Source organism: Liolophura sinensis, chromosome 13 (genome assembly GCF_032854445.1).
Source record: "Liolophura sinensis isolate JHLJ2023 chromosome 13, CUHK_Ljap_v2, whole genome shotgun sequence".
NCBI classification, from domain to species: Eukaryota; Metazoa; Mollusca; class Polyplacophora; order Chitonida; family Chitonidae; genus Liolophura; species Liolophura sinensis.
Genome location: NC_088307.1, coordinates 13,180,877 through 13,205,793, shown reverse-complemented (window position 1 = coordinate 13,205,793; position 24,917 = coordinate 13,180,877). Strand labels below are relative to the sequence as shown.

Sequence of the window (24,917 nt, the reverse complement as noted above, 5' to 3'; positions counted from 1 at the left end):
CTCCTAAAAATCAACTGCCTCGAACTGCATCAAACATAAGTGGTGTCTTGGCTTCCATTCATCATCCTTTTTTGGATGCGGGTATTTAATATGTTTAAAAACAAGACGAGGTCAGAACACAGCTAGTCTAAGTGTGTGACAGTGACATCATAGATGGCGCTGTGTGTAGTTGTCACCACATAATGCATGCTTGGTCTGTCTGCCAGGTGATAAGATGTAGCTGTGTCACGTAATGTTGTGAAATGAAATGAATTTTCCATTCAGAGCAGAATTGAGAAGTTTATCCGTTTGGGGAGAAAAAGAAAGGCAAGAATTCTACTGAAGCAACCATCTTATTATACCATACTCATCTTATTTTTACTATTTTGCTTGTCTGTGGTCCGCATTTAATATCTCCCAGCAATATCTGAATCATAAAACCAACATTTTCTTGACTAGTAGTAGTAACCGTTATGAATGAAAAATTACATTAATCAGTTTGGAAGGCAGAAAATGTCTGAGTGAATTAGACAGTTACTGCAAATCTTGTTGGGCTATCTGAAAAAAATCTGGGTTACCAGATTTCCATTGTAGGCTGCCAAGATTATTTCAGACTTTGCAAGCCCTGATAGTAGTAATAGTAATTTTTTTTTTCTCTCATTTTGTAATCTCTTGCTCAATCATTAAAAGCTTCCAAGAATTTTGTGGTGACCAACATTCATGAAATATTTATCTGTGACTGTTACATCACGTACACATACGGTCATGCAAGAATTGAAGAGAATGTTATGAATATGTACGCGACAAAAATATAAACACATGAAGCAATTTTATGTTGTTTATTTCAGCATTAAATAATGTGCTAACTCAGTGATCAGGGTAAGTTTTTATTATCAATTGTGGCTTCAGTTTCCACCAGATTTTCACATTATAGGGCAATAATCCAGGAGCTATGGCAGCTTGAAAATGGAGTGGATGGTAGTCACAATTCACACTCTTCGTGATGCAGCCTGTGAATGGTCTTGGGTCTTCCCCGGGCTCTGTCCAGTTTACTTCTACCATATTGCTGGGCGTCATCGTATTTAAGTGAAATATTCTTGAGTACGGCGTAAAGTGAAACTCAGATAAATAAATAAATGCATTAATAATAAGCCCATGTATAGCGAGATCACAGCGTAACTTGACATTGTTAAGTCGATCTTCTGTGTTGGTGCATGCATGTGTCTCTGTGGTGACATGTAGCTGACACATCAAGGCTCCCAAGTCTCGTTTGACCTTTGACCTACGTTGTACTTCCGGAACCACTGCGTCATCCGCGGCAGATATTAAGTCTCTATCTATTTGTATCCATACTAAATTATCTTAACTGTTTTATCGTTGTTATTGAAAATTTTTATCAGAGCGAGTGCTTTGTGGCCTTGTGTAACCACCGCTCTGGAAAACAAAGTAAAATATCAGGTGGCGTGGCTAACGGTGGACAAACTCAGTGCCGAGTGCTGTCAACTGTTATAACGGATCACTCCTTTTTCACGCTGCCTGTTAATACCTCCTGGATTATTGCCCTAAAATGTGAAAATCTGGTGGAAATTGAAGCCACAATTGATAATGAATCCTTACCCTAATTGTTAAGTTAACATGTTATTTAACACTGAGAGAAAAAAAATATAAAATTGTTTCGTGCGTCCATGTTTTTGTTGAGTATAGTTCATGCAGCCTAATGAAACCAACTCTAGGAAGGTCTCTGGTTTAGGACGGGAGGTTTGTCAGGTACCTGGCATATCTTATTTTGGTTGAAATTTTTATGATCAAGTGGAAAGACTTTAAGAAAACACACTTGATCAAAGCACTTAAAAACTAAACACATAACAGATGACAGTGAACTGAAGAAACCAGACATGCTCCATATATCACAGATAAATGTTAGAAATACTGTATAATTCAAGGAATTTTTATGTATTGCTACATGAAGGACCTTTATTAAAATTCTGTTCAATTGTTCATATAAAATCAGTAAATAAATTAATAAATCTGGACCCACTTTCACAAAATTATTTTTTTTTCTTCTGGTAAATAGCTTCACCTTGTGGCACTATAATGAAGACAGCGTCTTCTATGAAAAGTATGACTCACAAGGTTTTGTGAAAGTGGCCCCAACAATCTTCCTCTTTGATTTCTTCGAACCATGCATGCCATAAACCTGGCATCATGCAAATGAACAAATGTTGGGTACAATGTTATATTAAAACCTCTTATAAAAATGCTTCACTGACATTGTTCTTAATTCTGTTAGAGTTTGTCGCTTGAAAATGTCTAATGAAGTTGTGTTGTGTCTGTGTTTCAGGTTGGGTGTTGTCTTGAGAAAACCACCATGGTCTCTGCGAGATGTTTTAGAATGCTATGAAAAGTAAGATTTTTATTTTATTTTAATTTGTTTTCAGGAGATTTCTGCTTAGGTTTACCCATCAGACGATGGAACTGTTAGTTCAGGGGGTCCTTGGAAATATGAAGACATATAGATGAGGGCTTTAATTGAGGATGTGCTTTTAATACTGTGAGGTATTTTATTTACTATTTGGCTTGTTGCCAAACTAATTTACAATGGAATAATCAATGAAAAAAATGCATCCTGCTACTTTGAGTACATGACCTTCATATGGCTGGTTGAACCAAGCAAAAATAGAAGCATGCATTAAAGGAGAAGAAAATTTAAATATCAAACAAATACATGTACCATTGAAAGAGTATCCATTTCCTCGAATGTGCATGCCATAAAAAAATTCTAATATGTACCTCAAGTTGATGATTTATAAATTCAGCGCCAAAATCCGCTAAGGGATTTTGCCTAAGAACTAGTCCTGAAGTCTTCTGTGTTGGGAGGAGAATTTCTGTTGGAAACCACCGAAGAGTAGTTTGTAAATTTTCAGTAGAAATTGTACCTGACCTGCCATTTTCAGGCTTTACGTGTATGACGAGGAAAGATCGCAAAATTATGCAGCAGGCACCTTCAGATAGATAAACATGTGCTCTTTTCAGCCTGTAGTGCCATTTTCAAAATTTTCTTCTCCTTTAATATATGACTTAACATAACACATATATGATATTCAAAGAAAAGTTTATATATGTTTGCTGTAGGCGGTATTTGTAGTATTATTTAAGATTATGTAAATGTGATGTGAAATGGTCACAGAAATATGCATCTGACCACCTCTAATCATGTTAGTTACCCCCTTGTGTTTCCTAATGGTTTCACAGCTTTTTTTCACAGTTATGTTTTCTTCCCCCATGCACCTGGCAGCCTTTCTGTATAAAACAAAGTTGTCTTGAGTGCAGCAAAATTATTACCACGTGTTGTAGACTTCAAATGAAGTAGTGGAGTTTTTATGCTTTTTATTTCAGACATTGGATAGCAGTATTTGGTCAATTCTTTGACAGAAAATTGCAGACTTCTGTGATCTCATTGTTGAAGCATTTCAAACAGAGCACAGGTGAGTTGCAACAGATATTTCATTATGAATGCATCAGTGGCCTAAAGGTTTAGAGTTCGTCTTGTGGCACTGGAAATCAAACATCTTATGAGTCTATTGGTGAGAATCGCCAGAGGCCCATTATAGAGGCATGAAAGAACGTGAAGAAATTGCCAGAAGGAGTTTCACCCACGTATGCCTTGTCATTGCGCTTAACGAAATAGACCATGTGTTATGGTCAGATATTAGTTTGATATCTTGATGTGTTCTTCATTGTTTTGTCGAGATTTATAAGTTATGTACATTTGAATTTAGCAGAACAAGTGTATCATGATTTGATCCCAAAATGGCAGTTGTTGGTGTATATAGAAATGTTTTGACAGAAAAAAAAACTTACCAGTCGCATTTGGTAAGTTACCGTAGAATGAAATAATACAGCAACCCCTGCTATCCAAACAAAATGACAAGGTGTACTTGTCAGTGAATGAGTTATTGGAATAAACCCAGTAGGCTTACAGGTTGAGGTGTAATAAAAAAATGTAGGCCTATGAGTGTCATTCATATTCATTCCTGGTGAGGAAGAGCTGAAATAATTAATTAATGCTAGAATGTTATGACAAAGACATAACCTTGGGCAACGGACATGTGGATGTAGTTGTAGTCCTATATGTAACTACCCGAATCTCTGTACAGTTAGGTCTATGTAGGCCTATACATGTTTGTAACTACCAGAATCTCTGTACAGGTAGGTCTATGTAGGCCTACACATGTGTGTAACTACCAGAGTCTCTGTACAGGTAGGTGTATGTAGGCCTATACGTGTCTGTAACTACCAGAATCTCTGTACAGGTAGGTCTATGTAGGCCTATGCATGTGTGTAACTACCAGAATCTCTGTACAGGTAGGTCTATGTAGGCCTATACATGTGTGTAACTACCAGAATCTCTGTACAGGTAGGTCTGTGTAGGCCTATACATGTGTGTAACTACCAGAATCTCTGTACAGGTAGGTCTGTGTAGGCCTATACATGTGTGTAACTACCAGAATCTCTGTACAGGTAGGTCTATGTAGGCCTACACATGTGTGTAACTACCAGAGTCTCTGTACAGGTAGGTGTATGTAGGCCTATACGTGTCTGTAACTACCAGAATCTCTGTACAGGTAGGTCTATGTAGGCCTATGCATGTGTGTAACTACTAGAATCTCTGTACAGGTAGGTCTATGTAGGCCTATACATGTGTGTAACCACCAGAATCCCTGTACAGGTAGGTCTATGTAGGCCTATACATGTGTGTAACTACCAGAATCTCTGTACAGGTAGGTCTATGTAGGCCTATACATGTTTGTAACTACCCGAATCTCTGTACAGGTAGGTCTATGTAGGCCTATACATGTGTGTAACTACCAGAATCTCTTTACAGGTAGGTCTATGTAGGCCTATACATGTGTGTAACTACCAGAATCTCTGTACAGGTAGGTCTATGTAGGCCTATACATGTGTGTAACTACTAGAATCTCTGTACAGGCAGGTCTATGTAGGCCTATACATCTGTGTAACTACTAGAATCTCTGTACAGGCAGGTCTATGTAGGCCTATACATGTGTGTAACTACCAGAATCTCTCTACAGGTCTGTAGCTACCCAAAATGGGGACCCAAAATAATGAAGTGTTGACCATTTTCAAAAAAATGTGTACTGTGGTAGTCTTACCCAGTACTCCCTGTCGTGGAAACGTAGGCAAATTTATCTTTTGTCTTTATCCTCTGAAATTTATCGTCAGCACTGCTTGACCCCTTGAGTTACTGCCCAATAGTTGATCTTCCTTATTGCGTGAATTCCAACAAATTTATTATAGAAAGTTTTTCATGGTCTGTTAAAGAAGTTATCTGTTAAATTGTGGAATGAGCTGTTAATTACGTTTGCTATATGTGATGAACATCTGGGTATAATCTTGAAAAGATTGAACAAAAGGTTGACAGATTGTACAAGTATTTAATGCGTCCTTGTCATATTTGTGCTGTTGAGATACAACTGTACAGTGTAAGGACCAAAACATGTATTGTATTATGATAGGTGGCCACATACGGCAGTGGTACAAATAATGAAGATTTTCATGCTCACTCTAACTGAACAAATAGAAATGGTAACGACTTTGGTAAACAAATTTTGGGAAAAGGTGTACAGTCTGACAGTAGGCCCTATATCATAATATGACTTTCTGATGTAATGCATTCTCTTTAAAGTAATTGTCATAATGAGGTGGGGTCCTTCATTACAGACAGAATAACCGATAGGCCCTTTGTTGGTGGAGAAGACCAATGAATTGTTCATTAATTACAAAAGAAATAAAAACAGAGGAAGAGCAATAGACCCATTTCACATCCCTTGGGCTCTGGTTATGTCTTTACTCTGAAAAGGGAATGAGTATTTCCAGAGATATATGCAAGTGATTCGAACTAAAATAAACCAAATCAGCTTTTCAGAAGTCTGGAAAATTCGTGATTTTATGGTAGCTGACAGGGCCGTTACTGTATTTTCAATTTATTAACTGCCATAAAAATCAAAACCTTTTAGCTGCGTTGGCTGTAGAGTGCTCCAAATTTACCTTGTCCAAACCTGCATGAACTCAGAAGACTTAACAGACCTGCAATGTTGATATTGCAAATAGTGCTCATGTTGTAAGAAGATGTGTTATTTTTTTTTTTTTTTTTGATGTGAAGAAATGAGCACTGCGAAGTACACAGTATTGTTTTGTTTCAGGCTATGGTACCAACATCAGACAAGCTTGCTGTCTCTTGGATGATGCATTGTGTGTTGTGGGCGAACTAAGTGTGAAAAAACAGTAAGTAAAGTATTTCATTATTATTGGATATCTGTTTACTGTCATGTTAGACATGTTAGGTGTGAGTGTGGGTGGAAGGGTGGGGAGGGGTGGGGGGGCAATGTTGAATCTCAATCAAAACACAGAAACAAATCCTCATGGGGCCACCTTTAAAAAGCTACGTCAATCACTTTTTTGTAACTTAAAAAGGGGAAATCTGACTGACGCAGTTCTGGGAAAGTGGCCCCTGATCCAAACTGGCGAGATTGGGATTTGAACCTCTGACCTTATTGATCAAGGGCTTCTGAAAGATTTAGTTCAATCGAACATTGTGAGTGATGTGATCAACATTACTGCTGTGGCTTGCGTGTATGTTTGTCTTTTCTTTTTAGTACATCAGCAACATATATTTAGCCAGAATTTGGGTCGTACTTGAAAAGGTTGGGGAGCAACCTGCAGTGAAAATATTCGCAGCGGTGAAATATTCTTGAGGGTGGTTTAACACAGCGATCAAATAAATAAATTATTCAGAATTTAAAATCAGGTTTTCTCACTTCCAAGATTTCTCTTATTTTCCCTATATCCCCCCTTATTTTCCCTATATCCCCCCTTATTTTCCCTATATCCCCCATGTTAATTTTATCAGAATAGGGTGTTTCTAAGACACTGATTATGTTCAGGGATCATTCTGAGTTTTATTACCCCCTCAACATTCTTGAAAATGGATTATATAGTGTCTGTACGAGATATATTTATTTGCTTTACTTTACATCAAGGTCAATAAATGGCATAAGTGCAGTTTCATTTCCATGTTAAAATGTTCAGTTCAACTGCTTGACTAAGAATAGGAAATGTTTTGTTTCCATAGGCCACAAATATCATATACAATGGTGCTTATCCTTTTTTCATTTGACTAGTGGAATTTGAGAAGTCAGAACTACAAATCACAGTATTAGCGCATGTTTGGCAATGCTGCCAAGATAACAAGACAAAAATTGTTGATCCAACTTTAAAAATATGAAGGTCAGGAGAATGGTAGTGGAATGCTAGAAGCCTGCTAAGAGTGAGCAGGTGAAAAAGATAGAGGCAGCATGCTTTCATCCCTGTTGACCTTGTGCATGGTTTTAATATGAAATTAGTCAGGCTATTGGAAGTGACTGGTGTACCTGTGCATATATGATACACGTTACTGCCTCTTTGTTTCAAGGTATTCTGACTTAACTAAGGAACCTCGGGCAATTTTCTCCAAGTTAAAGGATCTTGGCAACAAAGTATTAGAGGGCTTTAAAGAGATTGAGGATGTCCCCGATTTACAGGTGTACCTGGGCAAGGTGCCCACAATCACAACACAGGTAGGAAGTGGATGAGTTACTTTAGTTTTTCGTACTGCTGCAGTGAGCTTATTGTTCGCTAGTAAAAAAAAAAGTATACAAAAAGTAAAAAAAGTATACAAAAAGTAAAAAAAGTATACAAAAAAAAGTATAAAGAAGTAAAAAAGTATACAAAAAGTACCTTCTTTTACTAGCTTTTCCTGTACAAAGTATAGAAGTAGCTGAGTTCACATCCGTAATGTGTGTAACACCCAGTAACAAGGAGAGTAAATGTTAGGGGTGGTATCTCAGAAAAGTATTGCGGATATTGTACTAAGGATTTGCATACATGTAAAGCACTGTCATAGGAGAGGGATGTTTACGCTATGTGTGCGTATTAATTAATGTAAATTACAAAATGTATGACTTCAGTACTGTATCTATGTTGGAATTTTGCATGTGTCTCCCACAGGTGAGCTTTATGGTATCTTTGCTACCAAACCTGAGTTATGTATATTATAGCCTTTCTATACTGCAGAGAAGCATAGTTCTGGTACCTCCACCCTCGCACTGTTCTGTGTCTGTCTGTGTGTCCCTCAGGTTCAACACCTCAGTCCATCACTTGAGGGCTCTATGGTCATTTTGGACACAAATGACCTCAGCTCCAGTACCTCCACTCTCACACTGTTGTATATCTGTCTTTCCCTCAGGTACGACACCTCAGTCCATCACTGGAGGGCTCTATGGTCAGTCTGGACACAGAGGACCTCAGCTCTAGTACCTCCACCCTCACACTGTTGTATATCTGTCTGTCCCTCAGGTACAACACCTCAGTCCATCACTGGAGGGCTCTATGGTCAGTCTGGACACAGAGGGCCTCAGCTCTAGTACCTCCACTCTCACACTGTTGTATATCTGTCTGTCCCTCAGGTACAACACCTCAGTCCATCACTGGAGGGCTCTATGGTCAGTCTGGACACAGAGGACCTCAGCTCTAGTACCTCCACCCTCACACTGTTGTATATCTGTCTGTCCCTCAGGTACAACACCTCAGTCCATCGCTGGAGGGCTCTATGGTCAGTCTGGACACAGAGGGCCTCAGCTCCAGTACCTCCACTCTCACACTGTTGTATATCTGTCTTTCCCTCAGGTTCAACACCTCAGTCCATCACTGGAGGGCTCTATGGTCAGTCTGGACACAGAGGACCTCAGCTCTAGTACCTCCACCCTCACACTGTTGTATATCTGTCTGTCCCTCAGGTTCAACACCTCAGTCCATCGCTGGAGGGCTCTATGGTCAGTCTGGACACAGAGGGCCTCAGCTCCAGTACCTCCACTCTCACACTGTTGTATATCTGTCTTTCCCTCAGGTACAACACCTCAGTCCATCACTGGAGGGCTCTATGGTCAGTCTGGACACAGAGGACCTCAGCTCTAATACCTCCACCCTCACACTGTTGTATATCTGTCTGTCCCTCAGGTACAACACCTCAGTCCATCACTAGAGGGCTCTATGGTCAGTCTGGACACAGAGGGCCTCAGCTCTAGTACCTCCACCCTCACACTGTTGTATATCTGTCTGTCCCTCAGGTACAACACCTCAGTCTATCACTGGAGGGCTCTATGGTCAGTCTGGACAAAGAGGACCTCAGCTCCAGTACCTCCACTCTCACACTGTTGTATATCTGTCTTTCCCTCAGGTACAACACCTCAGTCCATCACTGGAGGGCTCTATGGTCAATTGGGACACAGAGGACCTCAGCTCTAGTACCTCCACCCTCACACTGTTGTATATCTGTCTTTCCCTCAGGTACAACACCTCAGTCCATCACTGGAGGGCTCTATGGTCAGTCTGGACACAGAGGACCTCAGCTCTAATACCTCCACCCTCACACTGTTGTATATCTGTCTTTCCCTCAGGTACAACACCTCAGTCCATCACTGGAGGGCTCTATGGTCAATTGGGACACAGAGGACCTCAGCTTTAGTACCTCCACCCTCACACTGTTGTATATCTGTTTGTCCTTCAGGTACAACACCTCAGTCCATCACTAGAGGACTATGGTCAGTCTGGACAAAGAGGACCTCAGCTCCAGTACCTCCACCCTCACACTGTTGTATATCTGTCTTTCCCTCAGGTACAACACCTCAGTCCATCACTGGAGGGCTCTATGGTCAATTGGGACACAGAGGACCTCAGCTCTAGTACCTCCACCCTCACACTGTTGTATATCTGTCTTTCCCTCAGGTACAACACCACAGTCCATCACTGGAGGGCTCTATGGTCAGTCTGGACACAGAGGACCTCAGCTCTAATACCTCCACCCTCACACTGTTGTATATCTGTTTGTCCTTCAGGTACAACACCTCAGTCCATCACTGGAGGGCTCTGGTCAGTCTGGACACAGAGGACCTCAGCTCCAGTAGCTCCACCCTCACACTGTTGTATATCTGTGTGTCCCTCAGGTACAACACCACAGTCCATCACTGGAGGGCTCTATGGTCAATTGGGACACAGAGGACCTTAGCTCTAGTACCTCCACCCTCACACTGTTCTATGTCTGTCTCTCAGGTACAACACCTCAGTCCATCACTGGAGGGCTCTATGGTCAATTGGGACACAGAGGACCTCAGCTCTAATACCTCCACCCTCACACTGTTCTATGTCTTTCCCTCAGGTACAACACCACAGTCCATCACTGGAAGGCTCTATGGTCAGTCTGGACACAGAGGACCTCAGCTCCAGTACCTCCACTCACACACTGTACCAGCATGAGGCTGATGCTAACTTAGTCAAGGAGAAATTCCAGAAGTCTTGGGAAGCCATTGATAATTACTGGTATGTACGTAGGGTAGTTACGATCTTGCTAGACACAAAATTTTCTCCACATATTCATGTACATCTGAAAAGAGGTACCCTATTTTCTCAACTTTTTCACATATGAATCAGCAACTTTCGTTCTTTTTTTTTTTAAATTTGATTTTCAAGACAAAACTACATTGGTTGAGCTGGCCAATTTTAGGGCTACACAAAATTATAATTTTGACAGTCTACACAGAATAATGCCCTCAGAATATGCTTGAATGAACACCTTGTAAACATGTGGGAAGGTTGGAGAATTAGAGTATGGGGGAAAATTTTGGACATCAGACAATAGTGGAAAAAATAGATCTCAAAATAGAAGACATTTCGTAATTGAATTTGTCAAATGTTGGGTACATGTAGACAGCAGAAAGCTATGTATGAGAAATCGTTACACAGCAGAACTTTGCAGCATGCTATTGTTCTGTTTGTACTGCCCAGCACTAACAGCTTTTCACCTTGTGGTACTTCGCACCCGCTCGATGTAATCTGGTACGGTAAAAGTACAGTACTGCATAGTGACTGCGTTACTGAAAGCACGCATTGTTCTGAGGGCCCCTGTGGCCGAGTGGTTAGGGTGCCAGAGTGGCGCAGTCACCAAGGTTTTGGTTTATGGGAGTCATGGCGAGAAATGAATTCCTGGGTTTCAGTGCAAAGTAATGAGCTGTAGCCTGCTGACAATAAAACATGAACCCATAATGGTTGCTTCCAGCACTTTCTTACACTCGGTTGAAAGAGGTGGTTCACCAGATGACACAATTTAATCTGTTTTGTCATGTTTGTTTGTGTCAGTGCTTTTTTTTCTTTTTTTTTTTTTACAGCAATGAGGTGCAGCAAATGATGCAGCGAGGTGCGATGGATGAGGTGTACGCCTCAGTGTATGAACATCTGCCAGTTCTCTCAGATCTCCGCAAAAACTTCACTAGGTAATAATACTATGTCCATTAGAACGGGACATGTAATCATGGGATAACAACAAATTTTGTTTTGAGGAATATTTGATATTAATGTTAATGAAATGCACTTGTTGCTGTCTAAATAAAAAAAAGAGAAGGAATACAGTGGGAAACATTTTTTTGGGTTCCCACCAATTTTCTGCTATGGGAACCGATTTACCTATAATAATTTTAGTATTATTGGCATTTCATCAAATAAATTTTGGTGTTTGGCATTTCTTACAGATCTAATTTTCATTTACTTTGTAAAGTAAAAATACCAATCGCTCAGCCTTTTTGCTTAAAATGTATAAACTGTCACCAAAGGATTCAGGTATCTGACTGCAAACTTTGGAAAAAAAGAAGGGACAGAACTGGGTACTCTCAACTTTGTCAGTTTGAGTTACCTCCCCAACCCGAAGAGTACAATGCAGCATGTGTTAAATACAACTTCCACAACAACCTTGCATATCAAACAAATCTCAAAATCTGAATTTCATATGAATCACAACTGCGTTGGTCAAGGACCATGATTTTCTACCTGTTCTCCATGTAATTCATCAGCCATGCCCCTTCCTGTCCGTCATGGCAGATAGCATTGTGGGCTCGCTGTACACACAGAGAGATTAAAGAAGACCATTTTTCATGAGAACACTGGTGGCAACAAAGTACAAGAGTCAGATGACACCGGACCTTAGGCACAATTCGTCTTCGGACAGTTATCTCTGTTTAATGTTTTCTAAGCAGTATTGAGGGAGTAGCCAAGCCTTTTGTATTATGGGGAATTTACTTTAGGCGTCGTAAGTTTTTAACCTCTGATCGTTCCGGTGAGATCCTCATGCCTGCAGTCATGATTTGAGTTGGGCATAAAACACCATCCAAGTCAAGCAGTCATGTTTTTATAACTGGCAAATACTAAATGTTGCTAAAATTTTCAACCTTTTTTGCATGTTTTGTAATGTGTTTATTCACACAAATTCTGAGGACATTATTCTGTGTAGACTAATAAAATTATACTCTATTATATACTCTATATTGGCTAATCCAACTAATGTATTTTTTTTCTTCAAAATGAATTAAAAACATGCATAAATTGCACTGAAAGTTGCCCTTTCATATGCGAAAATGTTGAGAAATGAAGGTATGTTTGGCTTACATCTACATGTATGATAAATGTATTCTCTTACAAAACAAACCTACACGGCTGAATATGACTTCTGGATAAAGTTCTGAAAGTTTGTACTGTACCCACCTCCCTGATCGGCATGTCTACATGTACATTTATGTTCTGCAATGCTATTTATGCAATTTATTACCATTTCTGGTAACTAAATTTCAGCTCCATGTGGTTTGGTTTCAGTGCTCTGAATGTCAAACGAAGACTCATTCCGCAGATGAATGCCCATTTCGCTGCTCTCTGCTCCTCTCTAGATGCAATCATCCCTCCAGATCCAACCAACAACAACGACGTGAGTGTACAGCACCTTTCTGAACATATATATCAAATCTCTCAAATGACATATGACACTGCATGCTCAGTCCACATCACTGCTTTCCCACGTTTGGCCGGAGAACAGATCATGTTAAATTTTTTTATTTCATTGTTGTTTTATGCCATATAGAATATTTCACTCATAAAAAAAATTTCTGCCACACTTTTCTATATATTAGGCAGAAAAGGAAGGCATCATGAGCTGGACTTTTTCAAGTGAGAGCAGCGTCATCGGTGAGAGACTCCTGAATCACGGCGCCTGTGAGAGGCTCCTGAATCATTGCGCCCCTCCTGATTCATTGCGCCCCTCCTGAATCATTGGACCCCTCCTGAATCATTGCGCCCCTCCTGAATCATTGCGCCCCCTCTTGAATCATTGCGCCCCTCCTGAATCATTGTGCCTCTCCTGAATCATTGTGCCTCTCCTGAATCATTGCCCCCTCCTGAATCATTGTGACCCTCCTGAATCATTGTGCCCCTCCTGAATCATTGTGCCTCTCCTGAATCATTGCGCCCCCTCCTGAATCATTGTGACCCTCCTGAATCATTGTGCCTCTCCTGAATCATTGCGCCCCCTCCTGAATCATTGTGCCCCTCCTGAATCATTGTGCCCCTCCTGAATCATTGTGCCCCACCCCTGAATCATTGTGCCCCTCCTGAATTATTGTGCCCCTCCAGAATCATTGTGCCCCTCCAGAATCATTGTGCCCCTCCTGATTCATTGGGCCCCTCCTGAATCATTGTGCCCCTGAATCATTGTGCCCCTCCTGAATTATTGTGCCCCTCCAGAATCATTGTGCCCCTCCAGAATCATTGTGCCCCTCCTGAATTATTGTGCCCCTCCTGAATCATTGTGCCCCTCCTGAATCATTGCCCCCCTCCTGAATCATTGTGCCCCTCCTGAATCATTGTGACTCTCCTGAATCATTGTGACTCTCCTGAATCATTGTGCCCCTCCTGAATCATTGCCCTCCTCCTGAATTATTGTGACCCTCCTGAATCATTGTGACTCTCCTGAACCATTGTGACCCTCATGAATCATTGTGCCCCTCCTGAATCATTGCGCCCCTCCTGAATCATTGTTATTCGTTTCAAATAAGGCTCTTACTGTTAGTGAGGCATACAAAAATGAATACTTTGCCTGTGATTTTCAGGAGAAAAACCTGGTGGATGCTGATAAACTGGCGAGGTTCTTCTCCAAGAAGGATAACAGGTGAGCTAATTACAAAACGTAGCTACATAGCATTTTAGCCAGTCTGTACTACATGTACTTTGCATTTTCTGTTGTGCTGTGAGCATCAGAATTCAATGACAATGAAAGCAATGTTAAGGTAAATGTTAAAGGCCAAAAAAAAAAAAACCCACTAAAGTGAAGTATATATTATATAAAAAACAATGAAAAACTGTCTAGAAAAATATTTTCATTCATTTATTTAGAATTTTTCCAATTGAGTAAAAAGGTTTTAATACATCAAACTCTGCGGTGGTCTGTAGAGACCCAGAGGATGTCGGTGACGTTACATGCATAGATGTTTTGCTTGAAATAGTTCTCTCGAAGGTCCATTCAGCGAATGAACTTGTTTATCTACACGTATATACATTTCAAATCCTGCAGTCTTAAGTGTGTTATGTGGCAAAAACCTGATGTTACATCTCATGTACCAATGTAGTCAGAAAAGTCCACCATAGAGGTTCAATGTTTCCAGTGCACTTTACGGAGTTGAAAAAAAAATAAATCCATTTATATAAGTGTACATGTCCATGGACATTTGACTGTATAGCGTCCTTCATGTTATTTCATACAAATTTGTCTCGAGAGAAATATTCAGTGAGTAACATTTGAATTCCGGAAACGGTTCTCTCACGAACGCTGACAATATTATCCCTGTCTCATCTTCTGTTTCCCACTCAAATACCAGGAGTATTTTTTTGGCTTTTAAGGTGATTTTGCATTTTTCAAAAAGACATTTAATACTTACAGCATGTCACTAGAGAATGTTCTCTTGACAAGTTTTGGTCATGACAAGATTGTTTAACCATGTTCAACTTCGTTTATTACAGGCCTCTGCTCACCTTTGGCTTGAAACAACTGGTTGACATGGTGAGATCACTGTTCCGGTGTGTGCAGCAAGCATGAGGTGTCCAAAATCTAAACTGTTGGTATATCTGTGAAGTATGGCTGTGATGTGGAACATCTAAATATGTTTACTCTTCATGACTGTTTTTAGAAATGGCTAAGTTGCTGAACAACTTTGCTGTTCTTGTAAATTAGCTAAGACAGAGGTGCTGAACTTATGAAAACCTGTTCATGAGTATTGTTCAAAGTTCAAGAGTTGATCTTCTAAACACCTGTACCGTACTCATGTGTATTATAGTGGTGATGTTGAACTTTTAAACACCTGTACTTGTCCCTGAGTTAATCATGGATGTGATGTTAATTTTCTAAACATCTGTACTCATGAGTTTTAATCATGGATGAATTGTTGATCTTCACAGAACATGCACTGTTCATTTGTGTAAAGTGATGGCTAAGGTGCTAAACCTCTATTGAAAATACCTATACAACTTGTGTGTTAATCATGGATGAAGTGTTGAAAATTTAAACATCTTTTCTATCTGCATGTGTGTATAAATCATGGCAGTGGGGTTAACATCTGAACACATAAGATATACTTATGCAATAATTCTAGAACATCTGAGTCTTTGTGCTGTTTATGTGTGTTAATCATGGCTGAGATTTTGGAACACCTGAATATCTGTGCAGTGTGTATGTACAAATCATGGCTGAGATGTTTAACATCAAAACACCTGTACTGTCTGTCTGGACAGTATATATCATACCCAGGTGATGGACTGTCCCCTCTGACTGAGAAGGTAGAATCTGGTCTTGTAAGGTTGACACAGACTTCCAGAAAATGAACAGTTCTTACAATCCTGTCAAACAGAATGAAAATAAGTCCATGGCTGATCATACAGATTTTAGGAGGGACTACTTTCACAAGACTTTGTAAACCCATTAATTTGAAAAACAGAAGTGAACCACAGCTACCTGCGGATGGTCATCGCCCCCCCTCCCCCCACCCAACCGGCTCTGCTCGGTTTCCTCCCACCATAATGCTGGCTGCTGTCGTATAAGTGAAATATTCTTGAGTACGGCATAAAACACCAGTGAAATAAATGTTTATTATAAATCAAAAAGATAGTCATTTAATCTCTTTGGTTCACAATTCTGCCTCACATGAGAAAGTCTGCCTCATTTGAGAAAGTCTGCCTCGACTGTTTCAAATATTAATATACAGTATGCAAGTAACCTGTATGTGTTCACTAATGCTGGCCAGAGTCATATGTGAAATATTCTGGAGTACAGAATATAACACCGAATCAAATAAGTTTATGTTTTTGTGTTGAGAATGTAAAATAAAACCCAGAACTTTTGATGGCCAGTTACACAGTTCTAGTTCAGAACTATTAAGCTGTTGGCGGTGTTTTGGTGTAACATTATGTCCAGAGCAGACCGTTGTATACTGCATTCATTACAAGAAGAAGTTCAGTTTGCTTTGAATAAATAAGAGTTTCCTACTTTGTGATTCAGTAGACTGCTGAAGCTGTGTATAGACTGAACTGGATCTGGGCGAGAAAAAAAAAAAAAAAAAAAAGTGGTGTTCTTTGGACATATATGTATGTGAAGCTCTTCCATGCGAACACAGGTGAAGACAGATTCACAAAACGTTTAATATAAATGTGTAAAAAAGGTCTGTATTTTTATCTCGTTTTAATGTACAATCATGGCTGGACTTGAAACAATTCTCCAATAATTTTGGAAAGGAAAGACGACTTTTCCAACATGTAGTTAGTGTATGTAGTTGTTGGTACATACATGTATATGATTTTCTCTTGATTTCAGCTGTTGCTACGTACATGTGTATGATTTTGTCTCGATTTCAGCTGTTGTTACGTACATGTGTATGATTTTGTCTTGATTTCAGCTGTTGCTACATGTATATTATTTTGGTGCAGGTCAGGTACATGTAGATGCCTATGTTATACTTTAGACTTGTGCTTTTGGAGATTTCAGTTTTGTAGAGTTTTGTGTAAGTTTTTGCATAGGATATTGTGTTGAAAATATTTCATATGGTGCCAAAGGATTTATTCCCATTTGTTGTGAAAAAAATGATAGATTTAAGGTCACTTGTCCTTTAAAAACATGTTGAATTGTGGAACATGCACCGTCTTAAAATAAAATGCATCTGGTAGTCAGACAATGCAGAGGTATGAGTGGGCGTTTATGGTCAATAATGATTGTTTAGAGCAATGATTTCTTTCCTGTCGTGAATGGAGTACCAGTTTAAAGTCTGAACCCTATCTCTGGTGGTAAACATGTACATTGCTACAGTGACACAGAGTCCCAAGAATTTTGGGTAGGGGTGTGAACACATTAGTCTTGCAGTTTATACCTGGCTGTGAACAATCCGAACATTAATATGTTTGGCTGTGTTTAATTCCCGTGGAAAATTATGCAAATGAGCTTAGATCTACTTATAGTATTATTTATGCTTCATGTATTGGGTGAGAACTTTCAAGACCATCTTAGTTGAGGAATTTCGGACATTTTTTCCTTTATAATTTTATTCTTTATGCAAATTCCAGCAGAGCCTGGAAATATTCCCTTTAGCTCTTCCAAACACTTAAAGCTTAAAATACAAGTAGGCTACTTGTTGGGACTTATCTTCTTGTTGAGAACTTCACCTCAATATACTTTCCCGATGACCTAATTTAGAATATGTCCAAAGATACCTGAATGTGTGATGTTTGCCAGATTTAGAATTATTATGTTCAGTTTACTTTCATTATTCATGCTGTCGTTAAGGTCAAACACTTTGTCTTCCCTATGTTTGTCTCTCCATTCTCAACTGTGATAATAGTACAAAATGTTGACGCAGTATTAAAGACAACAGACGTATGGTTGGTTATTGTGCTGTCAAGAGAATTCTTTCACACTTAAATCAAAATGTACCCTATTGAGATTCTTATTAGCAGAGCTATGCCCCTTGGTCGTTTACTAGTTACCTGGCTAACTTCGATATGAACAGAAGCAAATCCACCGCCAACTGACTGCTGTCCTGATAGAACATAAGGAAATGATAAAAAACCTGTTGGAATGCAAGGATCCATTTTGCCCTTGTCTATACATCGCTCACTATTTCTTTTTTTGTTACTAATACAGTCACTGCTTATTTGGGGGGGGGGGGAGGGGGGGGCGAGGAGGGAGGGGAGAGGGATTTATCTTCCAAAGGCTGGGCAGCATACATGTAAGTAAATTTGACAGGGTGAACGTCTACTGAAGATCAACAAAATTGTTGTTTTAGTAAGTAAATTTCACAGGTTTGATTCTAGTTTAAATGAAGTTTGGTCTATGGGTCTGAAAGGGGTTAATAGTAGCATTTCAGAAAGAAGAAAAAGTTCTGCCCGATAGATAAGTGCATTTAAATATTTCCCCCTAAACATAGTATGATTGGCTTTGTCACAAGTTGCTTACATGTGTGTGAAGAAAGATGCTTTTATCTTTTTGTGATAATTTTTTGTTATAGCATATTGGTGACATTCTCAGCTGTTAGCCATGGTTCCCCATAGATCTCGGCTCCAAACATTTCATTTTCATCTTCGCACAGATAATGCATTTAGATACATTAAGCACCATTGTCAATCTCCGTGTAAATATTCGCCTGTAAATAAACCTCCATTATCATTTCCACCATCATGTCTGTTGTACAGTATAAGTACGTATGAACTTGTTTCTACAGTTGAAGCTTTAGATTTTATTTGGTACCCTTGTGAAGGCATTTAATTATAGAACATGTCTAATGCAAATGTTGCATTTATAAGCTGTTCTGTTGAGGAAATAAATGCCCTGAATTCCTCTTTACCAGATGGCTTTACCGATGTGTTTGTTGATCATTGACTTGTACAAGTATAGTTGATTGTCATGACGTGTATTTTTCTTGAGCATTTTTGTTCAGCTAAGGCCTGGTTCTTCTCTCATCAGATTTGGCTGTGACCAGCAAGGTTGGGAGTTCAAATCCAGCTCTTGCTGGATTGAATGCTGCTTTAAGTTAGGTGGTTTGTCAGGTACCTGCTAAAAAAGGCAGGGTATTTGTGGATTTCATCCATTTGAGCATGCATAAGAAGCATTGGTGACAATAAGCACTCAATAACCACTCTTTATAAGCCGATTTTGGATGTGAGTGAGTGAGTGCTTGGGGTTTAACATCGTACTCAATAATTTTTCAGTCATATGACGACGAAGGAATCCTTAGGCTGCATGTACGTGTAATGTGCCTCCTTGTTGCAGGACAGATTTCCACCACTCTTTTTATCTAGTGCTGCCTCACTGAGACGACTTACCGAAGGCAAGTAAGCTGCCACGCCCGAGCCATTACACTGATATTGGTCAACAAGTCGTTGCACTATCCCCTACATGCTGAACGCCAAGCGAGGAAGTTACAACTTCCTCTTTTTAAGCCTTAGGTGTGACCTAATCCACCTATCTTAGGTGGATTGATCCTGGATCTACCGGTTCCAAAGCAGATGCTCTACCAACTGTGCTATCCGGGCTGGTCCCGATTTTGTAAACGCAACTTCATTCTACAAGACTGCTTGTCTTCCTTCAATATGGTATTTGTGACAGTGGACGGGTTTGTCAGCAACCTGCCAAAGGTCAGTGGTTTCTGTTCACCCAATGCACACTGGTTTGCTCACCTCACAAAGATGACGGCCACTGTGTAAAGTGAAAGCCCAGTTGAGTGCATGGTGTTAAACAACCAAATCTAAATCAAACCATTCCAGTTTATGGGTTCATGAAATTGGAGGAAACAACTGCCCCTTGAATATCAGTCTTAGCAGAGTCTGCAAGAACTGGATTTAAACCCATAGTCTCAATATTTCTCCTTAGCGAAATGCCAAAACTGAGAGAATGGGAGAACAACAGGGAATCAACATGCCCAAGCATCACAACTGATTGCAAATGTGCTTGCCAGAGAGATCAATCCAGAAAGTGGGAGTCAAGATTATCTCTAACTGGTATATGGTCTTTCAAACCAAAATGTTTAGGATGAAGGACAGCTATATAATACCTCTACGCTGTCCGTGTTTAATTATATTATATCCTCACACTAACTGTATGAGAAGTGTAAGAAAAGAAAAGAAAAGAAAAAAAAAACACAACGTGTTTGTGTTTCACATTTGTGAAAAGACATGTTATTACACATAATTAGTCAAGTACATTACAGCATGAATAAGGCCATTTGTAGGGCCTACAGCAGAAGCTCTGCTCTGTTCAATCTATGTTACATGTGTGTATCTTCATTTATATGTGTAAAGAAAGCCATAAATAAACACACACATACATTTAACATTACAACCAAGCATGGCATAAATTAATACCCAAATAAATAAGGTTTTGGTAAAACAAAACGGCAATACATGTACACTATGAAACTGTACCAAGGCAAGATAAGCAATTAAATGTTTGGATATATGCATACATCCATCTACAAAGATCCTCTTAACTTTCAGCTGGTTGTCAGCGCGTTTTGTCAATGCTGAATTTCTTGAACTGTGGAGTCGAAATAGCTGTTTCTTTAAACTCGGCCTTTTCTATCTGTGAGCTTGGACTGCCTGTCGTCTGAAGCCAGGTTTTCCTAAAAAATAAAATAAAAACAAAACTTATAAATGTTACCATGTCACACATTGCTTTTTTGTTTACAACTGTTCTAACACTGGACAAGGCATTCTTATGGATGTACAACTTCTTTGTTTATTTAACACAACGTTTCGATGCAGATACTAGCATCGTTATCAAGTGAATGACATCAAAGTTACTACAGCACTTATATATGGCAAGAGATGCAAATGTCACCAGATAAAACAAAAAGAGGGTAAACAGTCCTCAAGGGGATTAAGGTGTCCTGGGGTGGGTGTTGGGGTACTGACTAGGCTCGGTGGGGTTCCTGAGCGGTTTGGAGGATTAGCAGATCATAAGCTGAGGGGAGGTAGATGCCGTGATCTCTGTTCAGGCTGGGCTTTAATCTCTTAATCTGGATGGCTTCCTGTAGTTTTCGTTTCTTCCAATGGGGCTGATTCATGTTCAGTGTCCTGACTGTATTCCAGTTGATGTTGTGGGATGGGTTTTCATGTATGTGGTCAGATATGGCAGATTTGGAGTCAAGTTTCTGTACTGATGATTGGTGTTCTTTAATTCTGGTTTGAAGCGGTCTGCCTGTTTCACCTATGTAGGAGTTGTTGCAACTGCATTTTAATTGGTAGACAACTCCTTTGGGTGGCTGGGGTTTGGTTGGTGTCTTCTTTCCTGTGGCATGTAGGTGGGTCTTTAGTGTGGTCAGGCTTCTGAAGACTGTTTCTATTCCAGTTGACTGTTTTATTAGGCGGGCTATTTTGTGGCTGGTTGGACCAATGTAGGGGAGGTTGATTCGTATACCGGGGCCTTCCACGTGGACTCTAGGCTGTTGATTGAGTTGAGGTTGCGAGGACTTCTGGATGGTTTTATTTACTTAAAGTTTACTTTAAGGTCTTTTCAGGTCTAAGCAAAAACAATAGGCCTATAGGTCCAATTCTAATCAATTTAGGTCTAAAGCAAACCAATTCGGCAATTTAAGCTTAGTCAATTTTGGTCTGAGCAGTTCAGGCTTTACATGGGACAACCCAAAGCAAAATTCTATTAAAAATTTTCTATTTTTGAATCATTTAGATCCAAAAAGTTGCAGATGTAAGCCAAAGCAACTCTGGGAGCAATATGGGTATATCAAAAATCCAAATTCAATATTGCTGTCCAGCACAACATGCACTACTGATTTTTTTCAATTTTAGTGGTGATATATGGAGTCTGGGATGGAGAGATGTAACAGTAGTACAGCTACATCTTGACATTAGAGTCATTCAGGAGTCTCAGGAATTCACACTCGTTTGTACAAGACAAGGTGAGAGGCTCAAGCTAACATCTTGCATTTTCTGAGTCAACTCAGATTGTGAGAGCCCTGCACCCTTCTTGCCTAAACTTGTGTGAACCAACGTGACTCCTGGGCCTAGATGGTCGAAAATGTATTCACTAACACCGATATTAAATCATATTTTATGTTTAAAAATTTAGCCAGTTGTTCGAAAATGTATTCACTAATACTGATATTAAATCATATTTTATGTTTAAAAATTTAGCCAAAGTCAAATTATTACAGCAGCACTTTTAGTTCATATTTCATACAATGTTACGCAACTTTTTTAGGCTAAGAACAAAATTGAAGACTTGGCTTAAAGTCAAATCTGACATTAAGATATAAACCCGTTTTGAACAACCAGGCCCTGAAATGCAAATTCAGACTATTTACATGTAGCCTTCAGAAGGCACAGTTGTCTCCCTTACATGGACGTTATCTTAGGGGCTGGTCCCTGGGCTACACCCTGGACTGTTCCCTGGCTGGTGTTCCTGACCCAGCCAGCAAGACCCAGCTCTGTGGCCTTCTTCTGGGTGTACTGTAACACAAAGTACTGGCATGGAACAAAATACATGTAACTATATTTACGTGCATGTATGTGGGGCCTTTATTTGAAGATTCATTAGGATTTATTTATTTATTTGATTGGTGTTTTACACCGTGCTCAAAAATATTTCACTTATACGACGGTGGCCAGCATTATGGTGGGTGGAAACCGGGCAGAGCCCTGTGGAAACCCACGACCATCTGCAGGTTTCTGCAGACCTTCCCACGTACGACTGGAGAGGAAACCAACATGAGCTGGACTTAAACATACAGTGACCGCATTGGTGAGATGCTCCTGGGTCATTAGGCTGCGCTAGCGTGCTAACCAGCTGAGCCACGGAGGCTCCCAAGCTTCATTAGGAAGCTCTTTGCTGGTTTCTTACTGTGAAATTCAGATGCTAAGATATGTTAGGTAATAACGTCAATATTTCACAGCAAATGAAGGCACAATGCTTCAAAAGCCAAGTTAGTGTCTGGATTGTTCGATATTTAGGGTATTACATCTCTTTTTTAACATTATTTTCTCACCACAATATGGCTGCAGTACTGACAAAGTGGTGTTTATAAACCTCGATCATTCAATGTTATTTCAGCCATGTAAAGAAAGTGTATTCTTGTAGCAGAGTAGTCCCAATAACCCAGCTGTTATACCGTGCTGAAATGGCCAGGATAGAACTAAACATTCTTTCCTTTTATCACACCCAAAGCTTAAATGTCGAAAGTGTGATAGAAAGCATAATGCCAAAGAGACCACTAGTCCCATACAGAGGAGTAGAACGCTGCACCCACAAGCTACAATGCAGCTTTAAGTTAAAAATGAATCTGATTTCTTTTCTCTCCACCAGTAAACATTTCAATGATATACTGAATGAGACATAAATTATCACTTTGGGTGCAATTATAAACAAAGATATTGATGTATTGCTAAGAAACATATTTATGAAACTTGACTTTTTGTCTATAAAAAAACTACAGCAAACTGATAACTATCTCTGAAGAGGGGCAGGATGGTGTCTGTTTTAACACAGATAGCATTATTTATATTCATCTAACAATCAGAAGATGTACTTTTTGGCTGAATGTTGCCAATGACGATGTAGAAATTAATCAACTGAAAACTCACCTTCCGAAAAAATACACCTGAAATAAAGCAAAAAAAAAACAATATTAAATATCACTAAATACATTTTATGTGTAAGGGTCAGGGGATATTCATTTGGAATGTAGGTCAAAACACCCATTTTCCTGAACGTCCCCTAGTTTTAGTAAAACCTCCTGGCATTATTGTAGTGTATGGCCAAAATAACTCGTGTTTGAAATGAATCCTATTGTCCATAACGTTTTGTTGTGAATTGCTCAAGTATATTTCGCTTTTGGATTCTTTTCAGCATTTTTCGATGTGAGAGTCTGTAGATGCGGTTCTGATTATAGACAGAAGACACTAAAATCTGTGTCTGTCACAACATTGGAAAGCTTGAATAGTTATCGCCAATCCAGTCGGTCTCTTGTTAGTTCGCATCATTTCATTTCCCTCGTAGAAGTCCCTACATGTACGTCTATCGTGTTAAAAAAACTGCGAGTTTACGTTAGCCCACTTCGCCAGGTCTGCTACTTAGTAAAAAGCAAACCTAGTCACCCAGGTGTTCGCATATTTATATTTGGACTGGCCTTAGCTTAGCCAATCCAAATATAAAACAATGAGTGATCCAGGGGTAAAAATTAACTAAGTAGTATGTAATGTTAATATGTAATGACCAGTACTGCATTAATTTCAATGGCCATAATGTAAAATTTAGATCATACCTCTTTAAGTTTTGCTTTTTACCAAATATGTTTTTGTTCTTATAACCTGTAAGAACTGTCAAGAAACAGGCAAATTTCAGCAGGCCTACACAAATGGGATAACTGGGTCTAGGCATCTGCTCGTAGCGAAAATTGGACACCGTATGACGAAATCACCGGCGCTCAACCGTCAACTTCAGTAACGAAAGACGTTAGTAACTCTCAAGTATTTGTCTTCTTCTAGAAACATATAACTTACCTTGTACCCTTCCAAAGATTTCAAATTCAAGCGATAACAGATTTGGCATGTTTAAATTTGTTTGTGAAAAAAACAACTTCTCTCAAAATGGTTTGTTTACGTTTCCATTGCTGCTTCAAGACGGCTCCTGTTCACAGGAGAGTTTGAACAAAGGGAAACTACTCTCAGAAGACTTGCACGTCAACCCATGGAATTTAGGCCTAGGAAAGCTCTGATGATTTACACGCATTATGATATACAGCTTTCATTCCAGCCAAGCTGTTTAATTCTAGTTGTTGGTCTCTCTTTTTCAACAGTTAAATTTGTGACCGCTTCGGTGGCCTAATGGTTAGACCGTCCTCGAAGACGGGAGACCTAGGATCAAACCCCGGGTTGGGTCATGACAAACACTTTAAAAATCCTAGGCCTACTTGTTGTTGCCTCGCGTGGCGCTCAGCATGGAGAGGTTTGAGCAAGGAAAC

General features: G+C 39.6%; 2 protein-coding genes across 2 annotated transcripts; one reads left to right on the top strand and one right to left on the bottom strand.

Annotated features, from left to right (window-relative positions):
• Positions 1-2,285: 2,285 nt before the first annotated feature.
• LOC135480886 (transcriptional protein SWT1-like) lies at positions 2,286-15,391 on the top strand. The gene is made up of 9 exons (XM_064760815.1): positions 2,286-2,383; positions 3,376-3,464; positions 6,204-6,285; positions 7,472-7,616; positions 10,253-10,413; positions 11,259-11,363; positions 12,733-12,841; positions 14,019-14,077; positions 14,926-15,391. The coding sequence occupies exons 1-9, from the start codon at positions 2,286-2,288 to the stop codon at positions 14,999-15,001; spliced, it is 924 nt and encodes a 307-aa protein (XP_064616885.1). The 3' UTR covers positions 15,002-15,391.
• A 4,720-nt stretch (positions 15,392-20,111) lies between these two features.
• On the bottom strand, positions 20,112-24,584 carry LOC135480634 (acylphosphatase-1-like). The gene is made up of 4 exons (XM_064760522.1): positions 24,457-24,584; positions 23,539-23,555; positions 22,298-22,407; positions 20,112-20,561 (listed from the first exon to the last, which is right to left on the bottom strand). Exons 1-4 carry the CDS (start codon positions 24,503-24,505, stop codon positions 20,444-20,446), a joined length of 294 nt encoding a protein of 97 aa, XP_064616592.1. The 5' UTR covers positions 24,506-24,584; the 3' UTR covers positions 20,112-20,443.
• Positions 24,585-24,917: the final 333 nt, after the last annotated feature.

Bases quoted from the DNA above. Each gene is read 5' to 3' on its own strand.
- LOC135480886 (XM_064760815.1), top strand. From the start codon at position 2,286: ATGTCTAATGAAGTTGTGTTGTGTCTGTGTTTCAGGTTGGGTGTTGTC. The intron at 2,384-3,375 runs GTAAGATTTTTA...TTTTTATTTCAG, and splicing joins GTTTTAGAATGCTATGAAAA to ACATTGGATAGCAGTATTTG. The intron at 10,414-11,258 runs GTATGTACGTAG...TTTTTTTTACAG, and splicing joins GAAGCCATTGATAATTACTG to CAATGAGGTGCAGCAAATGA.
- LOC135480634 (XM_064760522.1), bottom strand. From the start codon at position 24,505: ATGCCAAATCTGTTATCGCTTGAATTTGAAATCTTTGGAAGGGTACAA. The intron at 20,562-22,297 runs GTAAGGGAGACA...TTTATTTTTTAG, and splicing joins GCCCCTAAGATAACGTCCAT to GAAAACCTGGCTTCAGACGA.